The 17916-nt window shown below is 38.2% G+C and overlaps 1 protein-coding gene across 2 annotated transcripts in view; it reads right to left on the reverse strand.

The window, feature by feature from the left end:
- The window catches only part of HECW1 (HECT, C2 and WW domain containing E3 ubiquitin protein ligase 1), a 592171-nt gene that overhangs the window by 449618 nt on the left and 124637 nt on the right, over positions 1 to 17916 (reverse strand). The window contains exon 2 of one of the 2 annotated variants that reach the window (XM_066272071.1): positions 9321 to 9378. The exons of the other annotated variant lie outside the window; for it this stretch is intronic. Coding sequence (XP_066128168.1) covers positions 9321 to 9347 — 27 coding nt within the window. The 5' untranslated portion in view covers positions 9348 to 9378. The remainder of the gene's footprint in view (positions 1 to 9320; positions 9379 to 17916) is intronic. 2 annotated transcript variants of the gene reach the window in all.

Consider the following 17916-nt stretch of genomic DNA (forward strand, 5'->3'; position numbering starts at 1 on the left):
TCACAGCACCATTCCTCTGACGTCACCCACTGTGGTATTCTTAATCAGGACAAATAACGTTGATGCTTATCTTTTACTCTACTATATTTTTACTCGATTCAAACAGTATTTTTTCTTTTTACAATGAGTAGTAGACCTCTAATACCACACATAGCTTTATGAACACTATACCAACTGTTTACATTTACCATTTTGGGTAATATAATAAAGCAAATAGCCATTTATTATTCTTTTCTTTAAATACTCTCAAAATATTTATGATGGATATTAGAGACCTAGAGTGTGCAATAGCTTGAAAAGCAATTGCCCAAGGAAAAGAGTCAAAATTTACTTTAATAATGGGAGATGGCTAGAAAGGTAATGAGATAGTTCTAAAAGAAACAAGTATTGGCTTATTTTATTTTTTATACTTGTTCATATGAAATAATGTCAGATTCTTGAAAGCAGATGACAACAATTTTTATAAAGAAGAGAAATATTCCTCTCTTAATTAACTACAGTTCATATTTCAGTTCCCAAGTAAGTGTCTCTTCCTCAAGAACACTTCTTAAATCCTAGTCCAGGTAAAGTTTACTCTTTAACTGTGTTCATAAATGTATTCCTTCAAAATACCCATATCAGCTCTGACTTGAGTGATTTTCTCCTTCACTAGATTGTAAGCCTGGAAATTCAGGTCTGTCTTCGCCCACTGTTTTATCCTCTTTACTTAGCATGGCATCTGACCAATTTTAGCCACTCCATAAATATGTATGAATGAATAATAAATTTTAAGTAATATATTTATTGAATTAATCTGTATGCAGTGGTGCCTAGAGTTCTCAAAATCAGGTAATACAGCATGTGAAATAATACTAGACTTCTCAATTGTTTTTATTTCAAACTCTTTTGCTTAGAGCTAAATGCGTGAGCAACTTAGATCACACTGAGGACACTATTGAGCTTTTAGATGTTCTAATTCTTAAATAATATAGAGCTGAGTTTCTAATTTTTAATTTATTACATTGATTAACTAGAACATTGTGCTTCTCCTTCTGGACATCTAAGTGTACTTCATACATAAATTCAATAAAGAAAAAAGGAGTGGATTACTAGGGTAAGTGTACAGAGAAGCTATTGGGCAGCCCAGTGGAGAATGACAAAGTGATCCTAGAAAAAGTAATTAAATGGCCCTCCTTCTAGTGACATAAAGGGGTCTATTAAAAAAAAGAACTATCTTCTGTGTTTGACCTCTTCAGACTGAAAAAGATGTGAAGATAAGATTAAAGTGGAGCCTTATGCAGGAAACAGAGATATGTCCCAGACAATTGTTAATATAACACTGGGGAACAATTTTTTTTTTCATTTTCTGTTGCATGAGGTTTTAGAACTGTTTCTATATATGTTTGCATCACTGATTCCAAAAATGAAATCCCTTTTTTTGGTGCAGGCTCTAGTTTTATGCAATTTTAACTGCTTTTTGTTACAGTTAATGGCATGCATTGGTTTTGAAATTGGAGTTAAAGGGCAATGACTCTTGGATTGAACATAACCACAAGGCAATTAATGTTTTACAAACATCACTTTTACATAATTATAGTTGTTTTTAAATGTAAAAAATTATTATCTGATAAAAACACCCTCTTATTTTGTTTTAAGATTGAATCATGGCTTCTTCAAGTAGGCGTAAATGTAAGAATAGTCCTAAAACCTTCTGTTATATATGTGGCTGTTAAACACTTCAACATCAAAGGTACAATATTTCATCATTAGTGACATGTGCATATATTGACTATTTTCAAGTTCCCCTTGGCGATCAAGGCAAGAATTGGGCTCCTCATATTGTGTGTCATAATTGTGAGGAAATGCTTCATGACTGGACAAAAAGAAAATGCAAAAGCAGTGACTATTATTTCTGTCTGATCAATACAAAGGGCATCAAAAAGAAAAAAAACGGCATATGATCACATATCCCAATATTCCTTCAGCAATATGACCTATCCCACACTCTGAGACACTCCTGGTTCCAGTTTTCAATGGTTTTATTTCTTCCAAGGATGAAGAAAGTGAACATGGTGATCAAGTGTATTTTGATAAGATGCATGAGAAAATGGTTGTAGAATCTGAAGGGTCTTCTGATGCCAAGCAGTCATTAACCCCTCAGCACTTTAGCCTACCCAAATTAAATGACTAGTAAGAATGACATAAAAATTGTCCTTGACTTTCTGAAGTATGAGGAGCATAACTGGATCATTTATGTGAATCTTAAAATGGTAAATTTCCTGCTACAACAACAGAGAGGTTTCACAAAGTATCCTTGCTTTCTGTGTTTGTGGGACACCTGAGCTTGGGAGAAACACTGGACATGGCAGGAGTGGCTGAAACGTGAAGCTCTGGAAGTAGGAATGCAAAATATTGTGAATGAACCTGTAGTTAATTGAGACAGGATCATTCTTCCCCCACTTCACATCAAAGTTGGCTTAATGAAGCAGTTTGTTCAGGTTTTGAATAAAGTGAATGCTTTCAACATATTGTTTCTGCTTTTCCTGCCTTGTCTTTCAAGAAGATAAAAGCAGGTATATTCAGTGGACCTCAGATTTGAACCCTCATATGTGACAAAGAATTTGCCAGGAAGATGAATAAGGAGGAGAAAGCAGCATGGCAGTGTTTTGTGGCAGTTACAAAGAACTTCCTTGGCAACAAAAAAGCAGAAAACTATGAACTTCTGGTTCAAAGGATGCTGTTGGCCTTCCATAACATTGGATGTAACATAAGTGTTAAGATTCACTTCATGAAAAAAAAAAAGATTCACTTCATGAACTGTCACCTTGATAAGTTTCCCAAAAGTCTTGGAGCTGTTAGTGATGAGCAGACTTCTGCTGGAGCATCAAACGAGATTGTCCTCAACCAGTACACAAACGCAAGAGCTACAAATGCAAATTTTTGCCTGAATAGAATTTAAATAAGTTTTGTGCAAATTTTATGATTAAAATAAGTGTTTTAATATGTTCTATTTTGAAATTGTAGACAAATTCTGAAGCAATCTTATCTTTTAGTATATTAGTGTATTTACTACATTATATAAATTATTATATTTTCACAAAGATGTCCAAAAAGACATTCTACTTCATTATGTTAAGCTAAATGTTGAAAATTTTACAATAAAATGAAAACCTAAAATCTTGAATTGCAATAAAACCTGTAGCTTATAGAGAAAAACTAATGTCAGACTTAAGATCAGCAAACTCGAATTAGTTAAGAACAAGTGTTTTTGTAAATGCAACAAAAATTTTGTTCCCCAATATAACCTGTGGCATTTTATTGTTAGTCAACCAAGAATATTTTTCTGATCCTGGCCAGGTAGCTCAGTTGGTTAGAGTGTTGTCCTGATATGTCAAGATTGCGAGTTTAATCCTGGTCAGGGCACATACAAGAATCTACCAGTGAATGCATAAATGAGTGGAACAATAAATTGATGCTTTTCTCTCTCTCCCTCTCTTCCTCTTTCTCTCTAAAATAAATATATAAAAAATAAATACATAAATACAAAAAAAATTATTTGTCTGGCCTGACCAGGCAGTGGTGCAGTGAATAGAGCATCAGACTGGAACACTGAGGACTCAGGTTTGAAAGACCGAGATCACTAGGTTATAAGTGCGCGCTCATCCGGCTTGAGCACAGGGTCACGGGCTGAGCCTGGGATCACAGACATGACCCATGGTTGCTGGCTTGAGCCCAAAATTCACTGGCTTGAAGCCCAAGGTTGCTGGCTTGAGCAAGGGGTCACTTGCTCTGCTGTAGTCCCCCAGTCAAGGCACATATGAAAAAGCAAACAATGAACAACTAAGGTGCTGCACCAAAGAACTGATGATTCTCATCCCTCTCTCTTCCTGTATGTCTGTCCCTCTCTCTGTCTCTCTCTTTCTCTGTCTCTGTCACACACAAAAAAATTATTTGTCAGGAAAATTCCCTTTAATAAATGAGCTTTTGGTATAAAGACAAGAGTCTTTTTATACAGACGCAAAAACTTGAATGTCATTCCAGGTTTTTCAGTGAGCAAATTTAAGCTAGCTTCTTGCTTCTATGTTTCCTTAGTTATCAAAGGAGGTTAAGTTCACACGATAGCTCTGTGCATCTAAGTCTGAAGTGAACGTCGAGGGAGATGATGTATGTTAAAGCACTTGGAAAAGTGAAAATACTGAACAAACGTAAAAGAACATTATTAAAAGGGTAGATTTATGACTGGTGCAAAGCTAACAGAAGCCATTATATAATAATTATATTTATTCTGATAATTTATATTAGGAAACTTCTTTATAGACCCACACACATACAAAGTAAAGCTTGTATTTCAGAAACAAGGCTGCAAAGATTCATGTATCTCCAATTGGTATATAAATAGTGCCACATAATTATCACTACTACCACAATCATCTTCATTATTATCATCTTCATCATCACTACTGATGATGAGCCACTACTATGTGTTAGGCATGTGATATGTATGATCTTTCCCTCCATGATGCCATTAAATTCTCTCAAAACCCAAGTGCTTGCTGTTATTATCCTCATTTGTAAAAAGGAGAGTTCACAGCTCCAACATGGTTGCCAGTGGTTACCCAACTGTGTATCAAAATGACCTGAATATATATATATATATACGTACATATATTGATATATGTAGATATATATGTATATATGTATATAAATATATACATGTGTGTGTATATATAATATATGTATATGTATGCATTTTTAATGCAGAAGCTTGGGTATCACCAAAAAGCTACTAAACCTGGGTCTCTAATGATGGATCCCAGGAATATAAATTTTTATTTCAAAGCTTCACAGATGATTTTATTAAGTAAACAACTTGAAAATGACTGGGCTAAGTAAGTTCCCCAAGGTCACATATCTGGGCCCAAAGTTGGACCCTAACCTAATTTGGGCATTGGACTTCGATATTAGCTCTTAACCACTTCTCTGTCCTCTCTTATTGTCAAAAACAATCTGTTAATTTTATAACTTTTTTCAGTGACTTTAATTGGTTTTTTCACATTCTACATGCACTGTTAAACTATACTGCAAACTTTTTCCTTAATGATAATTTAGATGTTTATGATGAATGACTTAATTCCCAACTGTGGCTAACTGCTAATGATATAGCATTTATCTCTTGCTGAATAAAGTAACTACCAAGATTAAGATCACAAAATTGATGGGTTTGTGTTTGACTGTAGGAACTCATAACCAATGGTCAGAGGATGTCTATTCATTGTTAAGGGAGTTTTGCACAAAAAGCTGAGATGATATGTAAAGGTGTAGACCCAGGACCAGTGGTAGAAACCTGTGTAGATTGGACAGTAGTATAAGCTAGTGCTTTTTCTACTTAAACGTTTTTATGAATTTCCTGGAAATCTTATTAAAATGCAGATATTGATTTAGCATTTCTCAAGTGGCCTGACAGTCTGCACTATTGAATGCAGATAATCTTGGGAAGAGGGCCAATAATCCCATGGCATGTACTCCATGGAACATCAGGTCTAGTTCAGAAGACAGTGCCTCTTGCAATTGAAGTGTTCATATGCCTGTCAGGTAATAAATACCATGGTAGTCTGAAAAACCACATAAAAAGAAATAAATGGTAATTGGAACAAAATAACAGGTGCTTTGGCTATTGCATTATGGGGAAAGGGATAGTCTGGGGAGAATATGGTGGGTGAAATCTAATGAGCTATGGTCTTCTTCCTATTTCTTAAAAAAACATTCCATTCCCTTCCCTCCATCCACGAAAGGCAGTCAATTCCGGCAGAGGACCACACCTTAGTTCTGTCTCCCGACTCCAGATGCTTTTGATCAAATTCTGAAAAACTCAAAGGAACTGATTTTGCTAAATTATTTGAAGAGTGTGGCAGACATGGAGATGAACTGCTTAGATGTTGGTTAAGATGTGGTCACATTTTGAGTGTCTTGAGGTAGGTGGACCTAGCTGCTCCTACCTGACACATTGTCTCTGAATAAGCAGATTTGGTCTTGAAGGAATATTGTACTGGAAGAAACTCTGCTGGGCTGCAGCTCTTGGCAGAATTCTACTTCCTCAATTTTTCTATTGCAAGCATCACTTCTCCCTTGTCTAGCCATCATCCAAGCCTAACAGGCACAGAAATATTTATCATTGCAACACAGAAGTCCTAATGTTTGTTTTTCAAAAAAAGGGATCTTTTTCAGTATTCTGGAAACTTGTCTTTGAGCACAAAAATTCTCATCTTTGCATCAGAAAGATCTAGAATATAGATTTTCTTTTTATTCTCTTATTCACAGACACATACAGGTATAATTCCCATCAGTTTCAGCCAGTGTTTCTCAACCAGGAGTGCACATAAGAATCATCCCAGTTGCCTGATCAGGCAGTGGCACAGTGGAGAGAGCACTGGAATGGGATGCAGAGGACCCAGGTTCAAAACTCTGAGGACACTGGCTTGAGTGCAGGCTCATCTGGTTTGAGCACAGTACACCAGCTTGAACCCAAGGTCACTGGCTTTAGTAAGGGGTCACTCATTCTGCTGTAGCCCCCTGGTCAAGGCACATATAAGAAAGCAATCAATGAACTAAGGAGCTGCAATGAAGAATTAATGCTTTGGCCCTGGTCAGATGGCTGAGTGGTAGAGCATTGGCCTGACGTGTAGAAGTCCCAGGTTTGATTCCTGGCCAGGGCATACAGGAGAAGCACCCATCTGCTTTCTATCTTTCCTTTTTATCTTTCTTCTTCTCCCGCATCCAAGGCTCCATTTGGAGCAAAGTTGACCCAGGCACTGAGGATGGCTCTATGGCCTCCACCTCAGGTGCTAGAATGGCTCCAGTTGCAATGGAGCAATGCCCAAGAAGGGCAGAGCATCGCCTCCTGGTGGGCATGCCGCATAAATCCCAGTCGGGCACATGCAGGAGTCTGTCTCTGTCTCCCTGCTTCTCACTTCAGAAAAATAAAAAAAAATTTAAATAAAGAAAAAGGATTGATGCTTCTCATCTCTCTCTCTCTTCCTGTATGTCTGTCCCTATAAGTCCCTCTCTTTGTCTCTCTGTCTCTGTCACACACACACACACACACACATACGAATCATCCCAGAGAAATTTTCAATATGTGAATGCCCAGGCTCCACATGTAAAGCTCTACTTTGTGGTTTGAGATGTATTACTGGTTTAGTATGAAACTTCCCCTCATCTCAACATCCTACAAATAAGAATCATTCCAGAAGTTGAAAGGTATTCTACACTAAATGGGCAAATAAATTATTCCTAGTTCTTCTTCAAATATTCTCATAAGAACAGCTAGTAATGTTGTAGATTTATTTCAGAGCATTGTAAATCTTCTTAGAAAGTATTATAGAAAGGTGAAGGGAAACTTAAGATCAATTTTAATTTTAAAGATTTAAGCAAAAAACAAAAGTTATAGGGGATTAAGATTTTCTTTATTGTATAGTTTGTGTCAAGAAATTTTGCATTGACTGTCCATGGATACTGGAAATAAGTAAGCTATGTCTGTCCCTTCAGGTTTCCAGTGTCATCGCTGTGCAAGAAGTTCTGGTTACACTCCTATTTCACAAACTAAGTCCTTTGGGAGCATCAGTTGTGATCTCTGTCTTCTCTCTCCCATTAATCAGGAAGAGCTCACTCACACAAATATCCAGGGAGAATATTTGGCTATTGCATTTCCTGGATTACTGAATAAACTTCTTCAAGTGATCTGTCTGCACAATTAGGTTTGCTGTTAAGAGTCAAGGAGTCTTATTTGAGATAAGACTTATATCTGAAAACACACATGAACTGAGAATCTCTGGAACCGGGAACCCCAACCTTACCAAGGATATCAGTCCTAGAGAGAGGAGAGAAGAAGCATTCTCCTGGAATGTCAAATGTGCCCAAAAGGTACTACTTGGTTGTTTTAAAGACTTCTCACTGTATCTTCAAAGCCAAGAGAAAATTCAGAAGTCCCCAGGGAATATAAACAGATCAGAGTTCTGTATGTTGGAAGAAATGTTATGTTAGGAAAAGTCAAGCCTTTCCCAGATGGAGAACACTAGGGAGAAGAGCAGTCATGTGAACTTAGAGAAATCAAGCCTCAACTGACAGCACAGCAAATTGGGATACCTTATAAGAAAAAGGGCATTTAAAGTTACTAGGCTGTGATTGTCCCCGGACATTTGGCAGCAAATAAGTACTATTTTAATGCTTCCTGAGTAAAACACATAACATGCTATTCTCAAAGTAATTCTGAACTTAACCACTCTCATCTGGGTGGGTTGTAAGCAGTGCCCTGTGCTGGAAGAAAAGACCTGAGCTTGAGGGTTGCTCACCCTTCTGATGAATGTCAAGACCCTCACTAAACATCTTCTTTCTCCTTACTTCAGGATTAACTGAATATGCATGTGGATATGCTTAATAAATCTGCACAGTGCTATGTGGATGTGAACATTTATATATTTTTTAAACAAAAGCCTCATTTCAGAATTTTTTGAGTGCATGTTCCCAGGGCAGCACTAGGATCCAGTGGATAAGGATTCCAGCTCAGACAGGCATCCTCATTTGAATCCCTGCTCCTAACTTGTACACCAGACACTTTGGAGCAGTGACTTACCCCTCTATGACCCAGTCCCCTCATGGTTAAGGTAGGAACGATGGTTATATTTATGACTTCAGAATGTGGTGCGTAGAAAGGAACTTACATAGGAGAATCATCCAGCAGGAATCATGATTTACAATTTCCAAAAGCTGTGGGGTTGTCACCACAAGTTGTAAAACTTCTGAAGTATGGGAAGGAGTGGACTTGAAGGGATGTCTGAAGGAAGTTGGGAAAGCTCTTCCTGGAAAAGCCACCAGCAAAAGATCCCTCTAATTAATTGACAACTTCCCCTGTGGCCTACCCGGCTTAGTCAACAGGAGAAATTGCTGCTATGGTCTCCAGGTTTATTTCTGTGTGCCAATAAATAGTGTAAGGTAGTTAACCACAACTCATCAAAATTCATGGCTGGCATTTTGTAAGGACCATCATAGAGTATTATTTTCCAGGTATAAATAAATACCCTTATCACACCTGTATGTTCACATCACATAAAAGTAGCTGGCATGCAAAAAAAATATCTTAAAATGGAGCACAATTGAATTTGGAGTGGATGAAGGTGATAAGGAGGGGCAGGTGATGTATCTCGAATATCAGGATAGCACTTGAGAGAATTTCTGGGCTGGGCAACTGCAATAAGCTCTGGACTGAGGCACATTCCATTATGAGTGGAGTAGGTTTATAATGGAATGACATGGATGGGTTCTTATAATCAGAAAAACACACTGACCTTCACACTACACAGGTGCAGCAGCATAATGACCCACCACGTGTGCGTGCATCGATTCCTGGGGAAAGTCCAATGAGGTTAACTCAGGGTGTATCCCAAGCAAATGAAATCAGCAACTTTACCCACATGAAGAACTTTGGTGTCCTACTCCCCATCAAGATACCTGTCTTGGGCAACCAACATGTAAAAAGAAAACTTACATAAGGATCATATGCATCTTGATAAAATGGCAAAATGTAGCTAATAACATTATTTTGTATCATGAATCATTTTATTTCAATTTAAACTTTTAACTTAAAGGAGTAAGAAACATGGATCTAAATTATTTTCTTCCTTTTCTTTAAAGAGGTAAAGTTTTCTCTCACCCCAACCCACCCTCTGAGAAAATAAAATGCATCCTGAGATATGCTCCCTTCATAAGATCTCCTCAAACACAAAGGATCTGGATCTATAATTAAACCATTAAAAATATTACTGATTCATCTTAGTGTCTTTGCCACTCAAGCACGTACACAGAAGTGAAAGACTCAAGATGGAGCACCCTCCCCTTACATGCAGAGTAGCAGAGTATTACCCCAAATTACAATCACTGTTCATACCATCAGCACTTCAATACAAAGAAACCATGTCAAAAATTAAGTATTGGCAAAAAGATACCAGACACAGGAAAATTGCTGAAGGCATTTTACCGGAGTCTTCTTAATCTAGGTATCACTTTAGTTCATGAATGTTTATTCTAATTTTATAACCTTGTCTTCCTCTGAAATTAAAGTTGCTATAAAAGTAATCAATGTGGTCTTATTCCAGAATAAAGTGGTATATAATGTCAGGTTTCCAAAATCCCAGTAAAACCTGAAATTTTGTTGACAAATTCTTGTAAGAAATAAGTTTCAAACTTGCATTCTGGGTGCACAGATTATGGTCTCATCCCTGGTCTTAGCAAATCTGAATAGTAGAGAGATAGGGAGGGATTTGCTTTCGAGTACTATGATCTTGCTCTGTGCCCAACCTCATGTTGGATGCTCTTTGGCTTCTTAGTGGGGAAGAAACTGCCTGCTGTTCCCTCCTTAAGGCCCCTTTTCTTATCATGACCACTGGCCTCCCAGAAGTCCTCCAGCTGCTCAGCTCTGCCCATATGCAAGCTTTTCCAGGTTGGAGGTCCTCAGACCATCCAATATTCTCACTAGGGGCCCATACTCCTGCCCAACACCACAATTACTATATGAACATGATAATTCCAAAATTTCTGTGACAGCTTGGACAGTTTGGACCCTCATAGGATGTCCAAACATAACACTCACTGGGACCTCAAACACAGTATAACAGGATCTCAAGATACTTAACTTTAAACCTGGTTCTCTCCCCAGAAAGCCAGACTAAGTAATGGTTCTTTCACCTACTTGGTCTCCCTGTCAGGAACTTGGGAGTCCACCTCAACTCTTTTCTCTCTCCCAGTGCATATTCTTCAGCCAACCAAGCACTCAGTTCATTTGCCCAAATCTCTTGACAGTTCTAGAATCCATCTGCTTCTCATCATATTTACTTCCTCCAGCATGGCACAAGCTCCTTTCTTCTACTCAAGCTCAATTGACCCTAAGAAGTCTCCTTGACTTACTTTTGTCTTGACTAATTCTCTACAATAGACAGAATACTTTTTATAGAGAAAACATCTCACTGTAGCACTTTATTGCTTTAATGGCTTCTCACATCCTTTAAAGTTCACAATACAAGTTTGAAACTTATTTTACGCAATCATGTCAAAACTTTTCTGGGTCTGCCTCCTTCTTGGCTCCATTGCCTGTCTCACTTCACTCCACCAATAACAAGCTGGTGACAGGAGTTTTACAGTCTTCAGATAACTTCACTTCTCCTTTCCTTACATACTTCAGTATGCTGTTCCTTCTAAAAGATGCTTTCCTCAGCACTTTCTTTTCCACAAACATCAGTCTTCAGTACCCATGTGTCTTCTACTCAAGAGAGACACCTCTGAAACAGTGTCCTGCACTTATTTTTTACACTTTTGAAAATAATTCTAAAGAACCATTAATGTGATAACATCAGAGTAATGGCAGCCTGAGAGATACTCCTAATTTCTCCCCTTGAAATTTCAACAAATTGAAAAACAATAATGCAGCAAAGGAACCCCAGCTGGGATCACAGGCACACCTGAAAGATCCACATACTGAATGGATTAAAGGTAGGACAGGGTGAAAAGGAGGGGGTAAAATGTAAAACACATTTTCAGTGGGCTTTGGAGATGAGAAGAGACAAACTTGGAGGGATTAGGTCTTTCATTTTTCTCTGCTGGACTACAGGAAGGAGTAAAGTTTAGGCTGTCTGGATTTTGCTTCAGGGGTACAAAGATAGAAATACAGAGTGACTGAATTTTCTTCTGCCAGGGGCAGGTGACAGAGGGGCAGAGGAAGAGATAAACCAAAGCAGTCAAAGTGTGCTGTCACAGCCAGTGTTTCTGCAGTCTGACTACAGCCTGAACTCAGCAGAGACAGAGAAAGCTAAAGTGTGACTCCAGCCTCCCAGATCCCACCTCCCTCACCTTGCGGTACTAAGAGTGGCAGAGACAGGCCCCCACAACTAGCTCTCCAGAGCCGCTATCTCCCCTGAAGAACAGAGGTGCTCTATGTCTGGTCCACAGATCTGTTGAGATGTGGGAATTAGCACCTGGAAGCCTGAGATTGCCACTGATAAAGCCATAAAGCCCTCACAACACACCCCACCAACAACGCAATTACAGTCCCACTTACATCATTGCAGACAACATCTCAGCAGACAATCTAGAAACTTCACAGAACTAACAGTTGTAATACAGTGACATCTACCAGAAGAAAACTCACACAACCAAAATTTATTTTCCTCCCCCATTTTTCCTTTTGATATTCTAATTCTTTTTTATTTTCTTTTTTTGAATTTTATTTTTTGAATTTTCATGTTTTTTATTTTTATGAGTATTTTGTATTTGATTTTTTTGTTTGCTTTTGATTTTTTCCCTGTGGTTTTCTTCTTTACTTACTCTAACTTTGCAAATTTTTATAATTTTATTGTATGTTTTTTAATTTTTCATTGTTTTAGTTCTATCTTTTTAAGGTTCTTAACAATACTGCTCTAAAATGCCATCAAGGAAGAACTCAAATACCATGGCTTCACAAGACAGACATAATTCAGAAAGAAAATGAAAAATCTCCAGAAAAAAGTCTCAATCACATGAAAATCTAGGAATTAAATGATAGAGAATTCAAAATTGAAGTTCTGAAAATACTCACTAAGGTGTGAGAAGACACCAATAAACAACTTAATGAGCTTAGAAAACAAATTAGGGAGATGACGTCAGAGTAATGGCGGAGTAGGAAGCGATACCGATAAATCTCCCCCAAAACTCAACAAGATCTTCAACCAGAAACAGAAAAACCTATACTTGGAGCCTCCAGATGCTTCACAATACACCCAAAGGTATGGTCGAGTGAAAAATTGGCTAAATATATAACCAAATCCTGAAGGAAATAGGGAGTAAGAAATGCTCCGCCTTCCTCACTAACCTAAACAGGGCGGCTTTATCTGGTAACTGTGAATATAGAAACTGAGGCGGGCAAAGGGGGTGAATACATCCAGGCCACGCACAAAAGGCCGAACTAGGCTGTGGCACGGAGATCCTAGCGGAGGAAATTCTGATCCTGTGGCAACCCGGGCAATACAAGCTAACACTCGCGCCAAACCCAAACAAAGAAAGACAAGCGGGGCAGCCATTTTACCCGTCCTCCTGGTTGGTGCGCAGTTAGTGGGCGAGAGATCTCTTCCTAAGCCCCAGAAGTGGGTGTCCGTGTTGCCCCACAGAGAGGCAGGGTCAGAGGCCTTTCTGTGGGCCGAAAGCAGAATCTCTGGGCAGCCCCAGCGCCCTGGGAAAGCCAAGCACGGGAGGGAGCGAGAACTAATTCCAACGGTGGAAATTTTCCGTGCTGGTGAGGGTTTCACTCAGGGAAACGCGGCCGGCCTCATATCCTGGTGTGCGCGCGCAGATAGGTAGTGAGCGATTCCTCCGAGTGCCTCGGCAGTGCGCGCCAGTGTTATCGCACAGAGGGGCAGAGTCAGGGGCCTTTGTGTGGGCAAAAGCGGAATCTCGGGCCGCCCCAGCGCCTTGCAAAAGCCGCGCACGGGGACGGAGCGAGAGCGAATTCCAGCGCTGCAAATTTCCATGCGGTTGGGGGTTTCACTCAGAGCGTGAGACTACTGGCCGAATATCCTGGTCTGCGCGCGCAGATAGTGAATGAGAGTTTCCACCAAGCACCCCGGAAGTGGGTGCCCGCCTGTGTTACCGGACAGAGTGGCAGAGCCAGAGGTCTTTGAGTGGGCGGAAAGCCCGCCTGATTATGCTAGCAGCTCTGACTGACTGAGCCTTACCCAGAGCCCTGTGCTGAGTGGGAATAGAGTGGGGAGTTGCAAGCTCTTTGAACCTCTTACTATCCAGGCAGAGGCAGCAACAACCCCATAGCTGGATTATCAGGCTACTAATTGAGGAAGGAAAGACTAGGAGAAAGGCTCCAGGAACATGGACTCTCTCACTGTCGGAGCCTATGAATGCTAATGAGCCTTGACTCCCAATGAGACTAAAGCACAATACATGACATTGCCATAGAGACTTATCAACTGCAAACCTCTACCTGAGCGTGCCAAAGGGGCAGAACCTGGGGTACAGAGTCACCGACGAGGAAGAGGGAGAGAAAAGAAAAAACAAGAAGATAACCTCTCAAAATCAAGAATAATCTGCAGACTTTATAACCTATCCCATTTTATTATATTTGTTCGTTTGTTTCTCTTATCTTCATTCTTGATACTTTTTTTCCTCCTCCAATTTGGCCGATTAACTCTCTGCCGGTCTTACTCTCTCCTCTCCTTGAACTACACTACCCATAAGTGTTACATCTCCCATTATCTTTTCTCTTCTCTTCCTTTCTCTCTATGAGGGTTGCACTCAAAAACCCTTAACTCTCTCTCTCTCCTTTCTTTTTTCTTCTTTTACTGGTTCCCTCTTTTTTTCTCTCTCTCTTTCTTTTCTCCCTCTATATTAGTTTCTTCCTTTCTCCTTTACATCTCCTCTCATTCAAACATCAATAACAAACAAATTATCTTATCTGGGACTCAAAGTAATGTTTGTGGCATTTTGGGGGTTTTTACTTCATGTTTTTAACTCACTAGCAGTGCTCCCATCCCTGGCTGTCCATTTTATCTAGTTCTTGTTCCACTAAATACAATAGTATTTTTTTAATTTGTCCCCCCATTTTTCTGTTCTCCTCTTATTCCTCTCATCATAACTCTTAGACAACCAACAACTAAAAGCAAATCATTTTATTCTTGACCCAAATTTTTTCCTTATTTGCTTTTTGTGGGTACATACCGCCCCCCCCTTTTTTTTTTTTCTTTTTTTTTTTTTTTGCCCCTTTATTACTTTTCCCCAATTAAGGACCCCCATCACAGGCATTATTTGTTATAATTTACAGTTCACCACAAGATTTTCTCAAGAAAAAGGGGAGAGGAGAGGAAAAAAGGAGGGGGGGAATAATTTCCTTTTTTTTTAAATTATTATTTTATTTTTCTTTATTTCATTATTAATTTTTTTTAAAAAAAACAACTCTTTTTGATTTTTTATTTTTTTTAACTTTTAATTCTTTATTAAATCTCATTAATACTATCAACAAAACCACCCTCAGATGCCATTAAGGAAGAGAAAATCGAATATCATGGATACAAAAGAAAGAGAGGTAACACAGCTAGATGAGGAAAAATCTATGGAGAAAAAATTTAATATATTGGAAACCTTGGAGCTAAATGACAGAGAATTCAAGATAGAAATCCTAAAAATCCTACGAGATATACAAGAAAACACAGAAAGGCAATTTAGGGAGCTCAGAAAACAACTCAATGAACACAAAGAATATATGTCCAAAGAAATTGAAACTATAAAAACAAATCAAACAGAGATGAAAAACTCAATTCACGAGCTGAAAAACGAAGTAACAAGCTTAGCTAATAGAACAGGTCAGATAGAAGAGAGGATTAGTGAAATAGAAGACAAGCAACTTGAGGCACAACAGAGAGAAGAAGAAAGAGACTCAAAAATTTAAAAAAATGAGATAGCCCTACAAGAATTATCTGACTCCATCAAAAAGAATAACATAAGAATAATAGGTATATCAGAGGGAGAAGAGAGAGAAAATGGAATGGAGAACATACTCAAACAAATAATAGATGAGAACTTCCCAAGCCTGTGGAAAGAACTAAAGCCTCAAATTCAAGAAGCAAACAGAACATCGAGTTTTCTTAACCCAAACAAACCTACTCCAAGGCATATCATAACGAAATTGACACAAACCAACAGCAAAGAAAAAATTCTCAAGGCAGCCAGGGAAAAGAAGAATATAACATATAAAGGAAGGCCCATTAGATTATCATCAGATTTCTCAGCAGAAACTCTACAAGCTAGAAGAGAGTGGACCCCAATATTTAAAGTCCTGAAAGAGAGAAACTTTCAGCCACGAATACTATACCCATCAAAGCTATCCTTCAAATATGAAGGAGAAATAAAAACATTCACAGATACAGAAAAGATGAGGGAATTTATCATCAGAAAACCCCTACTCCAGGAATTACTAAAGGGGGTTCTCCAATCAGATACAAAGAACAAAAAAAAAACAGAGCCACAAGTAAAAGCTCCAAGAAGAACACAATAAAACCAAATTTAAACTGTGACAACAACAAAAAGAAAGAGGGGGAGAAGATGGAGATTAACAGTAGCAAAGGACGATGGACTGCAAAAGTACTCACAGAATAGTTTGCTACAATGAACAGGGTAGGGACCCTTTTCATTACTCAAAGGTAACCACCATTGAAAAAACCACCACAGAAGCACATGAGATAAAAAAGATAGCAACAGAGGAAAGATGTATGGAATACAACCAAATAAAAACAAAAGATAGAAAAACGAAAGAGAAGGATCAAACAAGACACAAAACTAACAGAAAGCAAGATATAAAATGGCAATAGGGAACTCACAAGTATCAATAATTACACTAAATGTAAACGGATTAAACTCACCAATAAAAAGGCACAGAGTAGCAGAATGGATTAAAAAAGAAAATCCAACTATATGCTGCCTACAGGAAACTCATCTAAGTAACAAGGATAAAAACAAATTCAAAGTGAAAGGCTGGAAAACAATGCTCCAAGCAAATAACATCCAAAAAAAAGCAGGTGTAGCAATACTCATATAGGATAATGCTGACTACAAGACAGGAAAAGTACTCAGAGACAAAAATGGCCATTTCATAATGGCTAATGGGACACTGAATCAAGAAGACATAACAATTCTTAATATATATGCACCAAACCAAGGAGCACCAAAATATATAAGACAGCTACTTATTGACCTTAAAACAAAAACTGACAAAAATACAATCATACTTGGAGACCTCAATACACCGCTGTCGGCTCTAGATCGGTCATCCAAACAGAGAATCAACAAAGACATAGTGGCCTTAAACAAAACACTAGAGCACCTGGATATGATAGATATCTACAGGACATTTCATCCCAAAGTGACTGAGTATACATTTTTCTCCAGTGTACATGGATCATTCTCAAGAATTGACCATACGTTGGGCCACAAAAACAACATCAGCAAATTCAGAAAAATTGAAGTTGTACCAAGCATATTTTCTGATCATAAAGCCTTGAAACTAGAATTCAACTGCAAAAAAGAGGAAAAAAATCCCACAAAAATGTGGAAACTAAACAACATACTTTTAAAAAATGAATGGGTCAAAGAAGAAATAAGTGCAGAGATCAAAAGATTTATACAGACTAATGAAAATGACAATACGACATATCAGAATCTATGGGATGCAGCAAAAGCAGTGATAAGAGGGAAGTTCATACACTTCAGGCATATATGAACAAACAAGAGAGAGACCAAGTGAACCACTTAACTTCCCACCTTAAGGAACTAGAAAAAGAAGAACAAAGACAACCCAAAAGCAGCCGAAGAAAGGAGATAATAAAAATCAGAGCAGAAATAAATGAATTAGAGAACAGAAAAACTATAGAAAAAATTAATAGAACAAGGAGCTGGTTCTTTGAAAAGATCAATAAAATTGACAAACCCTTGGCAAGACTTACCAAGGAAAAAAGAGAAAGAACTCATATAAACAAAATCCAAAATGAAAGAGGAGAAATCACCACGGACACCGTAGATATACAAAGAATTATTGTAGAATACTATGAAAAACTTTATGCCACTAAATTCAACAACCTAGAAGAAATGGATAAATTCCTACAAAAAAACAACCTTCCTAGACTGAGTCAAGAAGAAGCAGAAAGCCTAAACAGACCTATCAGTAGAGAAGAAATAGAAAAAACCATTAAAAACCTCCCCAAAAATAAAAGTCCAGGCCCTGACGGCTATACCAGCGAATTTTATCAAACATTCAAAGAAGACTTGGTTCCTATTCTACTCAAAGTCTTCCAAAAAATTGAAGAAGAAGCAATACTTCCAAACACATTTTATGAGGCCAACATAACCCTTATACCAAAA

The sequence above is a fragment of the Saccopteryx bilineata genome, chromosome 4 (genome assembly GCF_036850765.1).
Source record: "Saccopteryx bilineata isolate mSacBil1 chromosome 4, mSacBil1_pri_phased_curated, whole genome shotgun sequence".
Taxonomy (NCBI): Eukaryota; Metazoa; Chordata; class Mammalia; order Chiroptera; family Emballonuridae; genus Saccopteryx; species Saccopteryx bilineata.